Source organism: Scophthalmus maximus, chromosome 21, assembly GCF_022379125.1.
Source record: "Scophthalmus maximus strain ysfricsl-2021 chromosome 21, ASM2237912v1, whole genome shotgun sequence".
In the NCBI taxonomy this organism is placed as follows: domain Eukaryota; kingdom Metazoa; phylum Chordata; class Actinopteri; order Pleuronectiformes; family Scophthalmidae; genus Scophthalmus; species Scophthalmus maximus.
The window spans coordinates 8,532,317-8,553,830 of record NC_061535.1 but is presented as its reverse complement, the minus strand read 5'-3'; the positions used below and the strand labels follow the sequence as shown (position 1 = coordinate 8,553,830).

The following is a 21,514-nucleotide window of genomic DNA, read 5'->3' as shown; positions in this document are numbered from 1 at the left end:
AAGCAGGGTACACTTCTCAAGTTTGGTTTTAATCTGTGGGAAACAATACAGTCTCTTACACATCTAACTTGTTGGTGCAGTTTGACAGACCGCTACTCAGTGCAGCAGTGCCGACAGTTAATATATCTATGTTTACAAGCAAAATAATAAATCATGTTAAAAAGATAAATATTAGTTTCCGTGTGAAGCACAGCATGCAGTTCTCTGGACTTGCGGCAGTAGAACTGTACCGCGTCAGTCCGACTTAAATATGCTGAACCTCACACTGGTTCTAGGCAGAAACACACACACACACTGTTTTTTACAGCAGATAGTGTATTTTCTGTCCTCCTGCGACTGGAGACAGGGAAAGTGCAATTTGAAAACAAGGGTGACACTAAACATCCGGGGCCACATGGGACACACGGGTGCATGGCAGGACGTGTGTGTGTGTGTGTGTACTGTGTGTGCAAGCGTACACGTGTGTGCCTGGTATTGGGAGCGCTGCAGAGGCTAGAGTTTACACTTCATGAGTCCGTCAAGACAAAAACAGAGAGCGGTGACAGAAAGGGTAAGGACACAGACGGGGGAATGAACACGGCTGGTTGACGTTGTTACAGAAGCTCTTTTGCAACACGCAAACTGACGCCGCACACACAACGTCCACTCTCAACACAAAGACGGCCCTTTGCAGGCCTCTCACATGGCTACCGAAGCGTCCGACTCTCTGGGTCGGTTGCGTACGACGTGCTCCAACTGTCCGGAGTCTGAGACATCGTAGCTCGTCTTGTACTTAGCCAGGATCTTCATGAGGGGACGCAGCTTCAGCCACCACTGCTCCTTGGGGATCCTGTGACTGCAGACAGACGAGGGGCAACATCAGCACTGTGGTTATGGCTATTTTAATGTTCATATCTGATGCAAAGATTTTCTACTGATCTCGGGGAGGGGGGGGGGGCAGTGGAGAGATCTATTCTGAACTGGACCATGTGGACACGAGACTGACTAAACTGACTTTGACTAATCAAACATACATTTGAATAACTGACACAAATTGGGTCCAGCAAATATTTCCATCACATAATCTGCTTATTATTTTCTCAATTGATTTGGTCTACTAAGTGTCAGGGCGTTGTATTTAATTATTTGTTGATTGACTTTTGTTAACTGATAAGACTAATCGCTTAAGCTGAAACATAAATAATTAATTTGCATCATTCATTTTTTCACGCAGTCGTTTTGGTTCCACAGCAAATAAAAAGGCCAAGATTTTTCTTTGCAGGATCATATAATCATATAATCTGCTGGTGTAAAAACCCAGTTTCGACACAAATATCATGATCAATTTCAAACAATCATGATGAAATGTGTGAGTTTGGCACAAACTGACTCTGCACTTCAGAGAGCCAGTGTTCAGCTGTTGGCTTTTGTTTCACTTAAGCTGTTTTCAGACAATTTGGTCTGGACATTTTGCCAGATTTTGTCGTTCACATATGAAGAAAAATGTCTGAAAGCAGCTTAAGACTTGTATCGCATGGTGGATGCTGGAAAACATGCGTTCCACAGTGACTTTAGGTTCAGTGAGTGTGAAACGTACACAAAGTCAGTGTCCCCCTTGAGTTGTACGACCGGCTGGAAGACCAGAGCCCTGCGACGCATCCCCAACAGACAGCACGTGTCCTCGGTGTTGGCGAACACTCGGCCTGCAGGGAGACACAGCAGCGCTCAGATGGGGGAGACACAGGAAACGGACTTTGGCTGCCCTCTTTTCTCCTTGCAAACACTTTACAGACACAGACTTGACATTTTGCAGTGTGTGTGAAGGGTTGTACAGCGTGACGATGACTTGTTCTTTTAGCTAGTGGCTACATTGAAGCCTGTACACGTAACTGTTTTCTATGGACCTAGAGGAGGACTACAATCGGGAGGTGCAAATGAAACAAACATAAGTTTAAGTCGAAAGGGTGATGACACCGGCCCTGTTCAGACCTTGTGTTAACATCTGTCCTGATTGATCCGATCACAAGGGCGCGGCGCTAAGCACAGGAGGGAACCCACCCAAGACGCACTGAGGACGAGTTTGAGATCTGATCACTCAGGACACAGGAGACACATTCAGATGAGAAACTGATGTACTCAGAGGTGTCCACTTTTGATCAGATCACCTGAGACCAGGTCGGAACAGGGCCACAAAAACTGTCACTACACAAAAGCAACTAAAGCTACATCAGTCGCCACAGACACATGAACAAATGTGGGGCAAAGCAGAAAAAAAAAGCTGTGCTTTAGTCATACAGCGCAAGTTTGTATATTTACAATCAAACTAGACAGTGTCTCATGGTGGCTGCTGATAAATTCTGCATCCTAGCTGCGGCGCACGTGTGTCCGGACATGTTGCAGGGAGGTGGTGGAAACGACAGACACGGACATGGAGCTAAATATATAGGATGCAGATGGTCATGGAGCCAGCATGAAAAAGCAAAAATTACCTTCATCTTATGTCATCCATGTGATTGGGAAATAGAAAAAAAAAACAAGCGGATTTTTAACTTTAATAATAATCCTTGTTACACATGCAGTGTGGTTTTAAGACAAACTGTTGATCTGAAGTATCACATCACTTAAATTGTTAGTATAATCCATCAAAAAAAAGGAAGTACAGATTTCTTGTTAAACTGTTACATTGATGGATGTAAATTATCAATAATAAATTTCCTCTATGAGAACAAAAATACATTAACTTAAGAGACAGAGTGACTCCATGACAGATCTGGGTAACGCTCACAATGGCCACGTCTCTGTAGGGAGGGGGGGTTGGGGGAGGGGGGTCAGCTACCAGCAGTCTTGTAACCTGAGCGGAAAAGTTAACTTTACCTTTTCTGAATGACTCAACCAGCTTCTTTGTAATCCACTGCATCGCCTTGGCAGAGATCTTAGTCCCAAAGTTGCGGTCGAATGGAGACGGCGCTCCTCCCTTTCAAAGAAATGAAGAGGTATCACTCTGATACACCAACAACTCATGATGTACTGTGTGGTGCAAAAAAAGTTTTGCATTCATTTCTGTCACATGCAGTAACTTGAGATGTGACTATTCATAGAAGAAAAAATGGAAAGAAGATGAAAATGCACAAAAATTACCAAAATCCTAGCTAATAGATATTTTACTGTTGTGCAGAAGAGATGATTGGCGCACACAGGGAGAGAATGGTCGGTGACATCATCGTCCACATGACTTGAGAACTGGACAGTGTCGCATGATGGCTGCAGATAAATTCTGCATCTTAGCTGCGCCACACGTGTCCGGCCATGTGGCAGGGAGGTGGGGGAAACGACCGATTGTCGAAAAGTTTGTTCTTATGGTAGGGGGGTGTTACGTCCACTGACTTGTGGCCTTTTACAAGAAAGCTCTCACACTCACTCCGTCTGCCACAGGTCTGCCACGCCCTATGGCCGCGCTCCTTCTAAGAGCCGGGATCAACAACTCCTGGCTGCTTTCAGCTCGTCAGTGGAGCAGTATATGAACCTCTCGCTGTGTGGAGCAGCTGTTTGGTCGAGTGGTGCTGTTGTTGAGCCTGATATTTCTTTGTTTGTTGGAAGGAAACCTGGTATAGGTTCTCTGCCATTTATGTTGCCGCCATTTTTCTGCTGTTTTGTGGTCAGACAGGGTTTTAAGTATTTGTTTCCTTTCAGTAGACTAGTTGAGATTTATTTTTAGTTTGTGGCCTTGGAGACACTGACGCTTCCATTTTAGCACATTTAGTTTGTATATATTTGCTAAACATTTTACTGTGAATAAATTGCCTTTGATTGTAAGATTTAAAGTGTCTGCATCCAGAGTGATGTACTATATGATTGACTCAGTATGAGATGGTGACTGGTGTGGCGAGGCCTACCTGCTGCATGTGTCCCAGCACGTTCTTCCTGCTGTCAAACACTCCCCTCCCTTCTTCAGAGTACAGCTGGTAGATGAAGTCTGTTGTGTAGTTTTCACTACAGTTCTCATTCCTACAAACGCACAATTTAACACAACAGCCTGAGTCTACATTCACCAGTGTTTCCCATTAATTATTTGGCCTGTGGCAGCCTGCTATATTCTAATTTCTACTGCTACACACATTTCATAATGAACCCCAAGAAAATGTACACTTCTCATAACGGAAGAGATCTCTGAGATAGCGTTTTGTTGCGTTGTGCTATTTGCCCTGTACTTGCTCCCGAGCTATCGTACATAAAGTATTTATCATCCACGCAGACAGTCAGACATTTCAGCTGCAGCTGTGAGCTGTTTACAACTGAATACGAGCTGCTCTTCTTTAAATCATGTGGGCTGGAAATATACTGTATCTTCTTCAATGATCTGCAGCAGCAGATCTTGACTGACAATTCTATTCACTTACTATTTCAACCATCCATCTATTTAATCAGTCAGTCATTTTCTTACCTGAGGACCAGTCCTCTTTGAATGCTCGTCTTCATTTTCTCTGTCAGATGTTCAACATTGGCCTGTGGGAAGAATAAAGTTTGTGTGTGCAATGCTGACCAGCAGATGGCACTGTGAGGGCAGTCTCAGGGCCTGAGTGCCCTCTAGTGGATGAAGCAAGACATGGCCTGTCAGGGCCTGACGCATCAAGTGATGCATGAACTCTCAAACTGCGTCAGTGTAAGCGCTCATTTGTGTGTGTATGTTTCAAAAGAGAAGAGTGCGTGTCACCTGCAGGTCTCTGATGTCGAATGGCTCCTCATAGATGTAAGCAGCATCCGCTCCAGCAGCCAGGCCCCCGACACTGGCCAGGTAGCCACAGTAGCCTCCCATGGTCTCGATGATGAACACGCGTCTCTTGGTCCCACTGGCCGACTGCTTGATGCGGTCACAAGTCTGACACATGCATATGAGCTCAAAATGTTAGTATATGATAAGTAATTACAGCAAATAAGCATTATTAAACTATGTAAGTGTCTTGAGCTTCCTCCAGTTAAGTGTTTGACCTAAAGTTTCCAAATCAAATCAAGCAGGCACGACTAGAGATCATACTCAGTTAACGTGACAAATTCCACATGTCAGAGCGACAGCAGGGCACTCGGTTCAAGGCCAACATGCTTATTTATCAGTCGGCACGAAAATCAACTCGCTACAGTTAAACGGTTTTCAGGCAGATTCAGGCTAAAATGCCGCTGTCACCAGTTAGACTGGAGTCCTGCATAAGGATGAGAGAGAACATCAAATGGTAAACTTGATGTCATTTACTGTTATAATGTAAAACACTTAAAATCACGTGCAGAAGGAAACGGGCGCAATGCTGATAATCAGTTTGATATCAAGTAACTGTGATGTCAGTTAAATGTCCACAGCTTCAGAATGCTACAGCAGTGTTGAATCAAAACTACTAGCTACTAAGTATTCTACTTCCATTAGGCCTGTCACTTTGAGTACGTTAGCGACTTGTCGTACGATACATGAACATGAACTTGATGATTTTGATTGACTTCGATAACAGCCATTGTGTTTACATGTGTTTGTTGGTTAGATTGTTCAATAGCTCTAAACTGCAAGCTCATATGATTCAGTGGCAAAAATGGTCTTTGATTAAATTAATATAATTAAATATAAACAAAATCATTTCTGGGACAATATATCTTCCAACAAAAAGTATTTATAGTGACAGGCCTAATTTTCCATGGAGGTTAGTCTTAAGCATGAGTCCAGCTCCAAAAGCACTGGATTCTTCATTTCCCAAAATGCAGCTTGATAGCAGCCTTTATTAGACTCTATTTGCCTTGTAAGTAGCCATATCTCTAAAAAAAAAAAAAAAACTCACCTCCAGTTCGTAGTGAGGGCTTTGGTTAAGGTTGTGAGAATTGTCACACTCTATTTCACTTCTGCTTTAATAACCTGACAGTCTGTTGATTGTAAGCACTGCACCTTTTTATCTCCACTGATACTTCACATCATTTTCATTCTCTTTGCACAAGCATCGTGAACAAAGCACTCAAAGCTGTGTGCCAGCGGCGGTTTGGGCTGCCTTACCTCCACGATGGCATTGAGGGCCGTGTCTGCCCCGATACTTAGATCTGTGCCCGGCACATTGTTACTTATGGTGGCAGGCAGCATACACATCGGGATGCAAAACTCCTCATAGGCAGCGCGAGCCTCACACAGCTGCAGCAGACTCTCAAACGCCTGAAGCGGCAGTATATGAAAACGTGTTAGAGCCACTCAGAAGGCCAGCTACTGAGAGAGAGGGAGAAACCTCTCTCTGTCTGCTAGAGCGTATCCTGCCATTCCGGCTCTTTCCGTGTGATAGCAGCTATGGCTTCCCTTTGGCAGAAAGGACAGAAATGCGAATACAGAGATGGAGAAGAAGAGAGGAAACATGGGACGAAAGAAAGACACAAGTGACGGAGGAGGATTAAAAAAGGAGCATAAGGAGCGTAATGGTGCAGAGACTAGAAGAGAGGGAGGAAGGATGGGAAAAGACAAAAAAGATGGAAGGAGATGAGACGGATGTGAGAAGTTGTTTGTGACACTGCAGAGGGGCAACCACGTGACGGCCATATCTGCTGTGTCAGTGTGTTGTATGTACGAGCACTGATCAAGTCTGCATACACAGGAGGAGGAGGATGGGATGAAGAAGATGGTGGCCAAGCCAAGTCTGAGGGTCAGAGGATTTTCTGTTTGTATTTAGGCTGGTCCCTTAGTTTTTGAATGATCATAACAATTTAAACAAAACAGCAAAAGCAATGATGCTTTTTTTTCTATATATATATTCTTGGGACAAAGAAATGTAGTTGATGTTAATTGATGAAATCAGTGTCAGAGCTTCATCATTAATTAAAGAAGCTACACACAGTGTGAATGCTAGTACATATTAACTGTACTGAAGGCTGTTAGTTTGTGTTAGGCAGCTGTGCAGCATGTGTGATGTAAGTAGACGACGTCACACCTGCATGCTGTTCACCGCTCATCTCGACCTTACCGATGTGGCGGGACGGGAGAAGGGCAGGCAGAGCAAACATGGCGGCCATGACACTTTTGCACCTCACAGCATGCCTCCATGTTGTCACTCACGTACTTACCTGACTGGGAAGGGAGAGACGCTACTCTGCAACTTGGCCTTCACCTTTACCAGTACAGACGTGAGTCCAAATTGTCTCTGTTCCGAATTTTTTTCTGTGGTTGACAAATGCCACATTTTACAAGAATTTCTTCGGAATAATCCGTTAACAGTGTGACTGGTAAATGACAGAGTGAGCGATTTCTCCCTTCTCAAAATGTGAATGGTTGGCTGGCTACGTGAGCGTGTTGTTGGATTTCGGGGTTCGTCTGCTTACGTGCATGTGTGTGTACGTGCGTGTGTTTTATATGCGTCCGTTGAGATCAACTATTCTTGTTGCCAGCCACATCACTTACAGTAGTGATGGCGTTCAGAGCCGTGTCAGCGCCAATGCTGAGGTCTGAGCCCGGCACATTGTTGGAGACAGTGGCTGGGACCATGACCATGGGCACACAGAACTCGTCATATTTCCCGCGCGCCGTTAACAATTCCAGCAGTGACAGGAAGGCCTGCAGGGCAGAGCCAAGGGCTTTAGTGTCTGCAGGGGGTGGAGCCTCAGCAGGTTGGGTTTGGTTTTGAGAAGTGCTACTGGCAAGCACAAGGAAGGAGGGGGAGACAAAAGTGGAGCGTGCCAAGGGGAGGAGCCAAGTCTATCACAACGGGCAGCAGCGAAACAGACAGGTACCACTCCACACACACACCCACATCTGTACATACACATGAAACTCATTTACTTGCATACATTACAGGAAAATTAAAGCTGGTGGGCATCTAAATGGGAGAGCGTGAAATGGCTGGAAAAAAGCAGGTAATCTGTTTCCAAATACAATCAATTACTATTATTAATAATAATAAAAATTTATAGTTCAGTTAAAGTGTGGGTTCACTTTTCATTTAAATAATACAAATGCCTCACATTAAGGATCCTGCTATCTCTCCACACATATTTATTTCAAGCACTGAAAACCAACAGTGAACCAACTTTATGATGCAGCTACTCTCATTAGCTCTACTGAAGCATGGTTATAAACAGGGCTATGCATGGAACCACATGTGCTGACACAACATGGAGAGGATCTACATTACACTGTTAACTTTAACATACATATACATAAATCAGACATCACTATTTGTAATACTTCAGCAGAGACTTTTTTTATGTATAAGCAAAAAACTAACTTTCATTGTTTCTAAATCGTTTATATAACATTTGCACCACTGACATGAATTCCATCAATGAAAATGTAACTTCCTGAAAAAAGTTAGAAAAAGTTGATCAGGGGTAACGTGGTTTAAACATACCTCAAATCCACCGATAATTAGCAGTGCATTTATGTTGTTCTCTCGCATCTGCTCAGCAATTTTGTCGACATACTTTGCAGGAAGAGTTCTGAAGATAGGAGACAGCAAGGGAGGCAACAAGATCATTATCATCATTCATTTAATCATTAGATTTGATTCGATTTTATTTGTGTATAGCACGTTCTTTAAAATCAATTCAATTCGAGATACAGGCTGGAAAACGTTACCTTTTGGTTCCCAGTAGAGATCCACCCTGTCCTGTCCATCCTCCAACATCAGCCCATTTAATCTCCTTAATCTTTGGGGAAAGACAACGGCAACGTGCAATCTTAGATTGTGTGAGTGGAGCACTCCCATACAATTTTAAATCTGTTAGGATTCACATTCATGAATCCTGCGGGTGGTTTGTATGTTGTGGGTCTGTTTAACACAAAACATTTGTTAAGCTACAGTTTTTTATTCTGACTCGTCATCCTGGGCTGTCAGTGCAGAGATCGTTGGGATGCGAGTTCATTTTCTGGACACACTCTCGTCCATGACACAGAGGAACTGGAGCAGTGATATCACAGACGTGTGCAGCAGAGAGTCCCAAAGCACTGAAGTTTAGAAATGCATTACTTCCGCTGGTCTAACCTTCGTATGGTCAGTTGGCTTTGTCTGATTTCAGCTGGCAGGGGTGCACACACACACACGGGATGTTAAACTAGCCGGTGACATATTTTGATGAAAATAAATGGTCCAATTGTTTATTAGGCGCTTTGAATGAGCACAATCAGGACTGGTGGGGTGTTTAATGTGACTCACTGTGAGAGGGTCACAAGAGGATAGGAGAGAGGACTGTTAAACCTGTTTTGCCAGTCACAGAGCGACGAAATGGTCAGGACTCAGATGACAGCCCACATTACAGCCTAAAACAGTAGTTACCTTAAAGATACACACACACACACACACTACCTTCTGTTTTTACCATTTGTTCAAAACTAATAACTCCATCCACATTTTAGTGTTGGATCAGGTGGAAATCATCCCACTTAGTTATTCCTCAAAGTGTGAGCTTCTGTCAAAACACTCTGCTGCCCTCTGTCTATTCATTGAGGTACTGAATTCACTTTGGCTGAGCAGGGCCGAGGAGGGAGTCAGTGCGGGAAATTGGCTTACATCAATCTGAAGAGATTATCCTCTGGGTTTCCCTCATTATTCTTCAGTTAGGGAGCTAACAGTGATTGTGTGGTGCCTCCCCCTCATCAAGCTAAGCCAATTCTCTTTGAGCTACTGATTAAAATATGACAGCAATGCACATAACAGTTTCATCAGGCTGCTATGTTGAAGATCGTATTAATGCCATGACTCCACTGGAAGATTCCAATGGCATGCAATAGTAAGAGTGCATGCGCCAGTGTATCAATGCTGGAGCACTCACCTGTCCCTTGTAGAATCCCTCAAACCCATCACTGACAGCGAACATCTTGTGCCCCTCAGAGATGCCCACCCTGACGGCTGAGCGGACGGCAGCGTTCATTCCCGCTGCAGGGGCGCCGACATTCAGCACTGCCACATTGAAGTTGCTCTGGGGGCGTAAAACAAGTGGAAATGTGACTCAAATAGTTTTATCATCACAATAAATAAGAATGTACTTCAGTTTGTTGTTGGACATGTGGTTCAAGCTCTGCAGAGAGGATCAATAAATGCCTCCTGCTCTGCACTCAGCTGCATGCTGGGCCTACAGTGGTCATTATCGCAGAGGCAGCGGGAGCCAATGCCTGAGGCGAGCTCCACAGCGTGGAGTCTGCCATGCTGCCCCCACACCTCACTGATCCTCAGTGTGAGCTGCCTCCTTTGGAGCCACAGCAGCCCGGCTGAAGCGGCTCCTGGCAGGGTTGAACAAGTCAACCCTCAGCGGGGGGGGCAGGTGTCATCTGATACTACTGAGCAACCTGCAGCTCACATGAAGAGATCAGTGACTACAGTTATAGTCTTCATGGCAAATACACACTGAATAACAGGTGAAAAAACTTCTTATTTTCAACTAATTAAAGGTCACTTTATTTTTCCACTGAGCAAAAGGAAACAACTGACGCAGTGTCTGATGGATGCTAGTATAACTAGCATGCTATAATCCACTTCCAGCAGTGGTTGATCGCGGCTGCTGTGACCGAGTCATTATTTATAGGCAGATCCTGAGGACAGCGTGATAAAAAATTAAACGTCTCATTGTCTCAGGGAGGATAATTTGACTCTCTGGAAACAACCTGCTATAGCTGCTACAGCTGCTCCTGGTGTGTGTGCGCGCGTGCGTGTGTGTTTGCGAGCGTGCGTGCACGAGCTGACAACTCGGTTTCTGTCTAACGTACTAAAGGTGACTTACAGTTGGCAGTTCGGATTCTGGTTTACGATGAGCCAGGAGTTTGTATGTCTTCAGGTTGTTTTCAAAACTCCTGCAATGAAACACAGGATTCTCCATTTGATCACACAAAATACACGGTTGGTTTTCCAATGTCAAGGGACATGAAAACAAAAAACAAACAGTACAAACAAAGCAATGCTTTTAGAATGATCTGCATTCCAATCGTTGATTTCCTGTGTATTTTTGACTGTGTCCAGAGTAAAAAAACAACTGGTCTGGTGATGTTCCAAAATAGCACCCGTCGACAGCTTAATGTCTACAGGGAGCAACATCAAACTGAGGTCTTGACCTCGAGTGAAGTGATGGCTTTGGGATATCGGATTGGTCCCAGCTGGACGTCAGTCATACCTGCCCCGAAGCTTAACAGCCTCCTCGAACCGCTTCTCATCCATGGCCTTCTGGACCTCCTGAGTCTGAGAGGAAACAAGAGAGTGTTTGAATTCAGTTTCAATTTATTGACTGTATATCCTGCATTGTTTCCTACTAATTATGTCGAGTTATAAAATTGTAGAGCTGGTGAAGTGCTCTTTGCAAACCTGCCGTGCCGTGTCATTGCATGCTTGCTCTCTCTCTCTTTCGTTAAGACGATGGCCCATTAAGACGTGTCAAGTTTTTTACCGTCTGGCAGATGGTAAAGGATCTGTGCCAGTAGCACAGAATCTAGACTGTGATTTTTGAAGTGTTTATCACAAGCGAAACGATCAGTGTGTGAAGGAAATGCCTTCATAGTGTGTTCAAGTGTTCCAGCCCAATAACTAATACGTGACCTTGTTTAGACCAGTGATGAAACTACCTGCTGTCCTTCAGTCTGAAAATATCAGAAAACAGTGGCAAGATTTTCCTCTGAGTTCTTTCTGTCACACTAATGTCGAGCGAGGACGACAACAGAGCTCCTTTGTGCATTTCTGTGGCGATGGCTATTACATCATCATCATTATGCTGGCAGTCATTGCCAACCCCGCCAAATGCTTTGGGATAATAATTAACCAGACACAACTGCCTCTTGAACAAGACAACTCTCTTGTGAACATCAGGGGCACTCCAGGCCCAATTGGCTGTGCTGTTTGTAATCATTACTTAAGCTCCTCCAACCCCCGCCCCCACTGACTCAGTCGTTTCTGAGTGTGTGTGTGTGTGTGTGTGTGTGTGTGTGTGTGTGTGTGTGTGTGTGTGTCTTGCCCCGTCTCCAGCCCAGTCCAGTACTTACCATCTGTACACACTCCATCAGAGGCAGGCGCACCGATTGGTTACCGCACAGAGAGACGACGCAGGCTGGCGTGTTGGCTGTGGTCTCTAGAAGGGCAAGAACAGCCTCCACACCCATACGACTGGCCTGTGTGAGCAAACACACACACGCAGACAGATGCAAAATGCATCATCCTCACTTTCTTACACATATGCCAAATGTACCCTAAGTTAGTTTTTTCTTCATCACTTTCTGTGCTTCAAATTTCAGCTGGTTTGTGGTTAACATGAAGAGATGTGCTCATTGTGCTGCTTCACTGTCGGGGATGCAGTGCTTCACATGCTGAGCCATAAATCTGTTAATGTGCTTAGCCTGAAACCTGGAGCCATTTCTCCTCCGACACACAGGATTAGGTGGCAAATGCTCTGGACAACTGGACTTTTCTTGCCAAACTCATACTCTGAATGCTACAGTGAGTACAAGATGGACATTGAAGGCAAAGAGAGACAGAAAAATCGATTTGATTTTCTTGATTAATCTATAAAATGGTGAAAAACATCCCACAGTCCAAGGTGATATAGTTAAATGAACCTTTCAGTTGAAAAGCAATCAAAAACATACATCGATATTCATTTTATTATCATATATGACAGATAAAAGCAAATCCTGTTATTTCAGAAGCTGCAGTCAGCATATTTGTTTTTTTTAGTCAATCGTTTGTTAATTTATCGAATATCTGTTGCAACTCTATTAATATCACTGATCTACAATTTGAACTGTTGTGTTATTCATATGCAGTGGTGCACGTACCAGGATGCGGTCAAAAGCAGACGGGGTCCCTCCTCTCTGCACATGGCCCAGAATCGTCACCCGCGTGTCGAAACCCAAACATTTGACAACAAGCTGGGAGGACGAGACGCACAGGTCTTAGCAGTGATTACGGAAACATACTTCATTATTCCTTTAAATGGGAAATACTACTGTAAATCTACAGTAACTACTTGAAACTTAATATGAAAAATTCATCTGAAGCATATTAGTAGAACTAAAGTACTAAATGTGCATGCAAAGATCCGTACGAACATAAACGGACACATCACACGCTGAAACACAGACATACAAAACAGAAATGCTGAAGACAGGGGGAAAGGGCAAAGCACAGGCAAGTCTTTCTAATTTTTCAGTCATGTTAATGGGGATGGGGTGGGGGTGGGGGGGCTCTCAGCTTGTGGTTCCGGGCTGGAAGTGTTTAATTTAACAGAAATATTCAGAAACTGGAAAAAGAAAACAAAATGCTTTACAAATAAAGAACTGTTAGTGGAGTGTCATAACAGATAACTGCTGTAAGCACATTTACAGTGGATATGTCCATACATATTTAATAAGCTGTGTGTGAAGCAGTCGTAAAGAAAAGGACATTTGAGTGAACAAATGTCCTGGGGGTGATGTCCAGTGAGGGTTTCTAATCGGGGGGGTCTTACAGCAGTAGCAGTAGTATCGTGAAAGCCGCCTTACCAACCTAGCAAGTGTGTCTGACAGAGCATTCCAGAAACAACAGCAACAGAGTGAAAGCCACACCAGGGCAGCAGTACAGTAGTAGAGTTCATACAGTACAGGAGGCAATCCGAGTTCGGACTGGCCACACTCTTCAAACAAAGCTCCGTACTTACATCCTTAACATAGTCAGTGGTAATGGGCTTGTTCTTATGATCAATCGCACCTTCGGCTACAATTATGATATTCAGCCTTTTCATCCCTGCTCGGTTCTACAAGGGGGAGGGAGGGGGGGAGAAACAACATGACAGAAAAACTGAGACTGTGGCTGTTACGTGGGCTTTCAGAAGCACGGGGGCCCCCCCGGACGATGCCAACAGCCGTGGGAGCTGCGATCAGATTCTCTCACGATATAAAAGCCTAGATGTCATCGCAGCTTGTGGTTGCACTTTGTTATCAGCAATAGCCTCAGGCCTTATTGCCTGTCATTACTGCATTATTATGGGCTTAGAACACAACATCTTATTTGAGGAAAGATTTGTCTTTTTTTTCTTACCATCCTGATTAAAACATAGATGACAAGAATACGGTATTTTTGGTTGTAATTGTGGCACACTGAGCCGTTTTTCCATCAGTCCGGTCTCCGTGCTTCTGGCTTCCCCTTTCTTTACACTCAGGTACTCACATCCTTGACAAAACTAGAGGTTATAGGCTTCCCGTGCCTGTCTAGGGCTCCTTCTGCAACTATGATTATGTTCAGCCTTGTGCCCCTGGAGCGGGTCTGAATCATGGAGCAGTAACATGGTTCCAAAGCAGAAAAAAATACAATTAAAACACAGTAAGACTAAGACACCAGACTACAAACTAAACACTTTCCATCACATCAGTCTTCTCTGATAGAAGAAAAAAAGTCTGGATTTACTCCTTTGACAAAGGCAGAAAAAGCAAACAAGTAACATTATCCAGCATGGAGGCTGAAAAAAAAAGTGGTTCATCGGGTTTAGTGCGGGAAGATCAATGAGATGATGTTACCGCAGACAGTTTTTGACACATCTTATCCTCCCATCCGTCCTCTGGGGGCATCTCTGGGATCAACACCCAGTCTGCCCCACAAGCCAGGGCGCTCACCAGGGCCAGGTAGCTGGGGGGGAGAAAAGAAACACAGACAGGGCAATGTGTATATAAACAGGACTGATAATCTCTGTTCTCAGTCTCTGGAATTATGTTTTTGGATCTCATGAGAACGCACTCTTACCCACAGTGTCTGCCCATGACCTCCAACACAAAGGTCCTCTGGTGACTGAAAGATGAGAACAGGAAAGCTGACTTTTTTATGCTCAGGAACTGGTATTTTGTATGACGAAGACAAATAGAGTACAAAAATCCATCTGAATGTTGAAATATGTTTGGTGTGGGATTTAAAGTGACTACATTCCACTGCAAAACTTGTCAGTACCATGATAGAAAATCAACATTTTCTATTTATTTATCTGAACGTAAAACTACATTGCTAGACAAGTGGAAAAAGTCAGAAGTAATTTCAAATACCTAGATCCTGATATAGCTGGAAGGAAACATGCCTGACATGCCAAGAATGGAGCTAATGTTTTATTTTCCTCTGGAGGCATTGACATTATATTCTCAGCAGTGCTTGGCCTTAAATTTGATCAACAGTGGTAAACGGCTAAACATTTTGCATGTTTATCTTCAGCCATTTTCATGCTATGACAATGAGAGGCTCTGTCACAGTCGTGGACTTTGCTGCAGATGAACTCACCAAATAGAATTTCCTGAATCTCCTGAATTTCCTTCGGGATAAATAAAGTATCTACTAAACTAGAAGAGTATAGCCGCTCTATCCCAACCACCTTCACCTCTGTGCGGTCGTCATGATCGCGTCCACCACCTCGATGATTCTGTGCAAAGCCGAGTCTGTGCCGATTGTCATGTCAGTCCCACAGAAGTCGTTATCAATGGAGCCAACCATCCCCACGATGTGCAGGGCCGAGTACTTCTGAACAGCATCGGCCTCGATCGAACCTGAAAGCATCGGCAGGTTACACAGGCCTCTTGGTTTCCGAATGTGTTTCTGAGACCATTTACACAGTTTGTTGACATAATATTGCAGGACATCACACTATTTGACTGGACGTTTTTTCTCGACTGTCTGGGCATCTAATAATCAGAAAGAGTGTGAAAGGAATAAAGGTCCTAGTTAAACATGGATGCAGGCTTTCATATAGAAAGCTGACAGACAGAAAACACGGGTCACGTATCAAACAGTGGCACCTACAAATTGAATTAGTATTAATGTGATTAATGCTGTCAGATTGTGTAGAGGTGGGTTCATCCTTTCTCCGTACCTTGCTCCACCAGCTCCGTCAGCAGTCCACTCCATTCCTCCCTGAAGAGGTTGGCTCCCGTCAGGCTGCCGTCTCCGCCGATCACGCAAAGGTTGGTGATGCCGTGCTGCACCAGGTTGTGAGCGGCCTTCAGACGTCCCTCGTGACTGCGAAACTCTTTGCAGCGGGCACTGCCGATAACCGTCCCGCCCTGATGGCAACAAGGAATGCAAAGTGGGTGAAACACTCAATTGTTTCCTTAGGACTCTCTAACCACAAAAACCGCCTTCTCATTGAGCTACGTGACTTGTAGCTCAATTCTAAAACAGAAATTGACAGCAGGGAGCAACTGCTTCAGGAGCCCCGATTGTAATTGCATTCGATGTGTGAAATGCTGCCCATGATAATTACTCACCACTTGTAGCATGCTGGAGACACTTTCCCATGTGGCTTCCTTTATGTTCTCCCCGCCGTCCACCATACCCTGATATCCCTGATTACAAGAAAGAAAGAAAAACATGATAAGCTTCTTGGTGAATAGATAAATACGAAAGATTTCCAAATCAACACCGGAGCCAGCGTGAGGAAAGCAGCTGGAGTCATGTGCGCTCCGAGCTGCATCAGTGGGGTCATTATCGAGAATTTCAACGTCATGCAAACTCAAATAATTTCATATGGTTGCCTTAAAATCTGCCCTCACACAGAAGCGTGCAGGAGAACACCCAGAGTACTGTGTTGCCCGAGTGGGAGGGGGGTTCCATACGAGGCCTCGAGTCGACTTATGTAACCACACAGCGAGTGAGCAGGACCACCACCACGTACACACAGATGTGCTGGGATCACAGGATGAGCAGGATATGCAGCCATCCCCAAAGCTCCTCGTACATCTGCTACATCCCCATATACATACATTTAGACACGTAGACTGTGAAAACTACTGGTTACAATATGCAAACAAAGGGACTGATGTACTTGTACATTGAAATGCAATCATTTAAGACACTTGTCACAATAACAATAGCAATCAATATGTAAATCGATGTATTGCATATGCATTGTGCAAGCATAGTGAGGAGGTATAACACATAATTGATCTACCTCAGATATATAAATTAGTAATTATTGGTAATTCTCTGCCCATAAAGACGAGTTTAAAACCACAACCTTCATCTGGGAGATTGAAATAAATCAGTCTTTAAAGGGGCAAAGTGACTTTGTAAAAGACTGCGTTGTTTTGAGTGCTCTGGTCGTGGCTCGAACCAGCAGCCTTCGGGTATGGGAGACAAACCCGCTAATAATAAACAACGATGACATTTTTTTATCTTGATGACATTTTGAGCCATATTGCTGAGCCCCTCTTGTCACTACTACACCTTTTACAGCTCTGCTAACATTTTTTTTTTTTTTAAATGGTCGAGTAGAGTGTACACAGATGTGCAGAGGTAAAGTGGAAGTAAATCATTTAATATGGGCTCACCTCATGAATGAAGTACACTTTTGCACCCACATATAACCCCATTCGAACCACGGCACGTACAGCAGCATTCATCCCTGTAAGAAAAAGAAGTTAAACAAAAATAAATCTTAATCATAAAACAAACAACAGTGCTGTGATGAGCAGGGTAAGTAGCTGAAGATGATTGTGTGGCCCTGATCTGTGAGGCTGTTCCACAGTTTACACTGCAAGGATTTTTATTTAGTCTAGTCACAAAGTCTTTTGCTGCAGTTGTAAAACTTTTTCTGCCTCTCTTTGAGTATTTAGGTCTTGAATGTTTGGGAAAGTGTGTGTGTGTGTGTGTGTGTGTGTGTGTGTGTGTGTGTGTGTGTGTGTGTGTGTGTGTGTGTGTGTGTGTGTGTGTGTGTGTGTGTGTGTGTGTGTGTGTGTGTGTGTGTGTGTGTGTGTGTGTGTGTGTGTGTGTGTGTGTGTGTGTGTGTGTGTGTGTGTGTGTGTGTGTAGAAGCACAGGCTGTGTGTGTTAATTTTATCTATCTGTGGCTTGGACCAACCCCCCCCTTCCCACCTCAGCACACAGCCATTTTTGGTCAAAAGGTTTCCTTGCTGCTCCTGCAGCCTCTCAGTTACTCTGTGGTTAGTCCAAGTGAACCCACTAAACCAGTGAGATGCTGGTCTGTGACTTGAATGTCAATGGCAGGTTAGCTTAAACACTGACATTTAGAATAATAGATAATGCTTCACCCACAACAGGCAGCCAGCAGGAACTTGGCTGAGTGAATAAGCAATGGGAGAAAGGTCTGAGTTTCCTTTCTCTTGAGTTGGGATGGCAGCCAAGTGGAGCTTTTACCAAGCAACAGGTTTTTCAAACCGACGAGGCAGTGGGAAAGAAGATATCTGAATAAGACAGGGAACATAAGTTCTCTGCATGGAAAGTTACAGAACCAGCAGAAAACTCACAACAACCGACTATTCACCAGACTGCCCGGTGCAACAGCCCGTGACCTACTGTCTCGTTCATAACTGTGTTCAACTGAGCAGCGCGGATTAACAGCATTCAGGAGAGAAAGAGGAAACTGGATCTGAACAAAAGTGAAACATCATTAAGGACGGCTAAAAATCCTTGTCAAAGCAGAAAAACACAACGCTTGGCCCTCTCATTCTGCATGACTGACACTTCTCCTGCACAGACAGTGGAGGGACTAAAGCCAAGGCCGCATAAAGCCAACGTGACACCGACGCTCAGCTCCTGTCATGCGTGCCCTGTCACAGCCTCACCGGCTTCCCATGAGGCCAGCTCCATGTGTCATTACTTTTTTATCTTCTGTGCGTGCATGTGTTAACGTGTGAATCCTCATCCTAAAACCGGCCACTAGAGATGGATTAATTTCTTCTGAGACATGCAAACCTATGACTCTGATGCCAATTCAGTGCAAATAGTAAAGAACATGAACTAAGAAAACAACATTTGCAGGTTTAATTCAATGGGCCTTTTTCCACGGAGGACATTTTGACATGCAAACGCATAATTTTACCGGTGTGAATACTGAAATCTGTTGTTTCCAAATTCAATTTGGCTGCATTGCTTTGGACTGTGCATGCTGACTCATTGTAACACTATAATGACTCACTGGGGCAGTTGAACAGGACAGAGGCAGTGGTAACGTTATCAGTTGCTCTTGTGCTTTTCCTGCTGGGACAAAGTCAAAATATCCACAGACATCTACACACTATAGGAGGTTGGTGCACATGTGGCTCTGCATCAATAATGGAAAAGCCATATTGGTTAGGGCTGTTTATAAAGCACACTTAAACATATGTCTGATTTATAGGCTAAATGAATGACTAAGTAGGTGTGTAGGTACTCATTATTTATGCTGATGTAATACCAAGTAATAACATGACAGACATAAAATACAGCCAGAAATTTGAGTACTAGTATAGGGGTAAGAATTAATAATAAGAACAAAGTAACTGAAATACAAAACTATTGAGAAATTTGTCTGAACTTGTGGTGTCTGATCAGGAGTCCTGTGAAAGAAGCCCTGACCCAGAACCATGACGAAGTTGTTAGAATATGAACTCCTCTGTGTTGCTGTCACGTGTCCAAATGGTTTGATTAACATCTCAGCATGATTAAGCATGACACATCAAAATCTCAAAGATGGGCCGAGAAACAAAACAACGCCGCACAGATTGTCCAGCTATAGAAACTGAGTCATCTGTAGTTGCTGTGCTTTTGTGTGAACGACACTTGTGGAAGTAGGCGTGGCCTTGCGTGTGTTCCTGTCGACACGTGACCAGGGTTCCTCCCCTGACGCACGGCCGTCTGGGGGAGATGCTGTATGCAGCTCATCACGTACACAGGATGCAGGCATCCCGCTGCGGTGACTGCCTCTCACCCCCCCGGCCTCGGGCCCCATCGTCGGCCCCCGTCACTGTCCTCATTCGCTGTACCTATCTGCTCGTCACTGACCCGCGCCGCAATGCAGCGGACCGCGAGTTCATTTCAACTCGTCCGCCGCCATGCAGTGATCCATACTGGCCCGCGAATTAGACAGCGCCGCGCGGCTCGGCTCGACCTTGGCAGCTCTGTTTAGATGCAGTCACGATGCGCAGCAACAATAAAAAAAAAAATTAAAAAAACACGTCCTCCGATCCGGTGACAGGGGCATGATGCTGTTCGCGGGCTAGCGCGACGCTAGCATGCTAACCGGCGGACTTCCGTTCCTGGGGCGACGCTTCGAGCCGGCGCCGTTGGCTCTGCATTTGGCTCGGTTCTCCGCGGACAGGCCCGGCAGCAGTCGTGTGTGTTCTGTCCGAGCGGACTAACTTAACTCGTCCCGTGTGGATGTGTGTGTGTGTGTGTGTGTTCGTGTGTGTGTGCAGTTTCTTTTACCTTGAGCATCTCCTCCGCTCGTCAGCACCGCGATGGCTTTCCCCGCTCCCGACAGGTTCTCGAAGAAGATCTTCTTGCTGTCCGGCTGCGCCATTTTCACGGTTTCCTGAGCCAGTCCTGTGTCTATAATAAAAAAGAAACACACAGCGGTACCACGAGAGTATAAACCTGCGTCTTAATGATGAAGGGCACCGGTCGTACGCCCCCTCTCTCTCTCTCTCTGTGTGCCGCTATGCTCTCTCTCCCCCTGTTCCGCGTCTACTCGTCTATTTGCAGAGTGACCGTGGAGAGAGTGAGTGGCGTCGCCGCGGACCAATCAGAGCTCGGTTAATGTGGCCCCTGGCTTAAATTTTAAACTAATGGGAAGAGTTTGGGGAAGATATGTGGGCGGGGCGTCAATGGCAGTATCCGAGATGTATTTGAAGGGTAAATCACAAACCAAAACAAAGTCTGTCTGAGTTAATGTGTGCAGCGGCTCTAATAGCTCGTTACTACGAGCTGAATGGTCCAGCTCCACACGGAAACAGCGAGACAGTGCTACAACGTTGGAATAACAGTGTTGCAATGCAGCAATAAAAACAGAGAAGAGGAGCAGTCCAGAGTGTGCAGACACTATGTCAACCAAATGCACCTGGGGCCTGTACCATGAAGCAGGATATGCAGATTTCGAGGATTTTAAAGAGATCAAAACCAGTCACCAATCCAACTACTGACCAATCAGATCACTGGAAAACCAGCGTCATTGTTCTACAGGATCCGAGTTATGCATTTTACTTGTCAGATTTAGGTGTTTATGAGCGTTCACTCCTGTTCTCTATAGTCGTTAAGTAGCAATTCCGTTGATGTAACCATCAAAGGATCACAGACGTTCACGCTCCTGTGATCTAGAACAGGCGTGTATAAATAGGCGGTGAACCCTCTTCAGACTCAGTTGGGACGTCAAGACTCCCTTCCTTCGGATTGTACCTGGAAATGTGATGACTTTGTATTTGGCATGCTGGACTGCATAGATAAATAGTCTGAACTCTACAACTGCTTCCGCCTCCACCTTTCGTCTGCACCCTCACCTGAACACAACTCTGGTGTCCTGACCCGACACCCTGGAGCGATTGTTGCTACACCTTAGGATCCACAACACACACTTTCACACAATGACAAATAATAAGCACAGCAGATATTGAGCTCAACAGTGACCCTGTTCACTTTTAGAACAGTTCCGGAGGCCTGTAATACGAAAGCCCGATTTGCGGTTATATATCAAGAGAAAAGGCAAAGGTACACGACCGTGTACATAATTATTTTAAGAGTGAAGGAGCAACTCATCCCCGAAAACCATTGCATATGCATTTCCAGTAGAATCCAATGTCACTTTCAAATGTCGCTTGAACGTAATTGACCTGCAGG

The 21,514-nt window shown here is 44.7% G+C and overlaps 1 protein-coding gene across 11 annotated transcripts; it reads right to left on the bottom strand.

The window, feature by feature from the left end:
* Positions 1–3: 3 nt before the first annotated feature.
* On the bottom strand, positions 4–20,922 carry pfkpa (phosphofructokinase, platelet a). Of its 11 annotated transcripts, none has more exons than XM_035619106.2 (24): positions 20,825–20,922; positions 20,111–20,233; positions 17,237–17,310; positions 16,175–16,252; positions 15,781–15,970; positions 15,292–15,457; positions 14,673–14,717; positions 14,450–14,558; positions 13,594–13,689; positions 12,734–12,826; positions 11,945–12,070; positions 11,086–11,150; positions 10,699–10,768; positions 9,754–9,900; positions 8,561–8,631; positions 8,334–8,421; positions 6,005–6,157; positions 4,691–4,855; positions 4,421–4,482; positions 3,873–3,984; positions 2,854–2,953; positions 2,469–2,474; positions 1,577–1,682; positions 4–835 (listed from the first exon to the last, which is right to left on the bottom strand). In XM_035619106.2, the coding sequence occupies exons 2-24, from the start codon at positions 20,202–20,204 to the stop codon at positions 679–681; spliced, it is 2,373 nt and encodes a 790-aa protein (XP_035474999.1). In that variant the 5' UTR covers positions 20,205–20,233; positions 20,825–20,922; the 3' UTR covers positions 4–678. The 11 variants fall into 11 exon arrangements, with proteins under 11 accessions (XP_035474999.1, XP_035475000.1, XP_035474994.1 ...); XM_035619107.2 differs by having other exon boundaries at positions 20,755–20,867; XM_035619101.2 differs by lacking the exons at positions 6,005–6,157; positions 13,594–13,689; positions 20,825–20,922 and adding exons at positions 7,388–7,540; positions 14,103–14,198; positions 20,742–20,760.
* Positions 20,923–21,514: the final 592 nt, after the last annotated feature.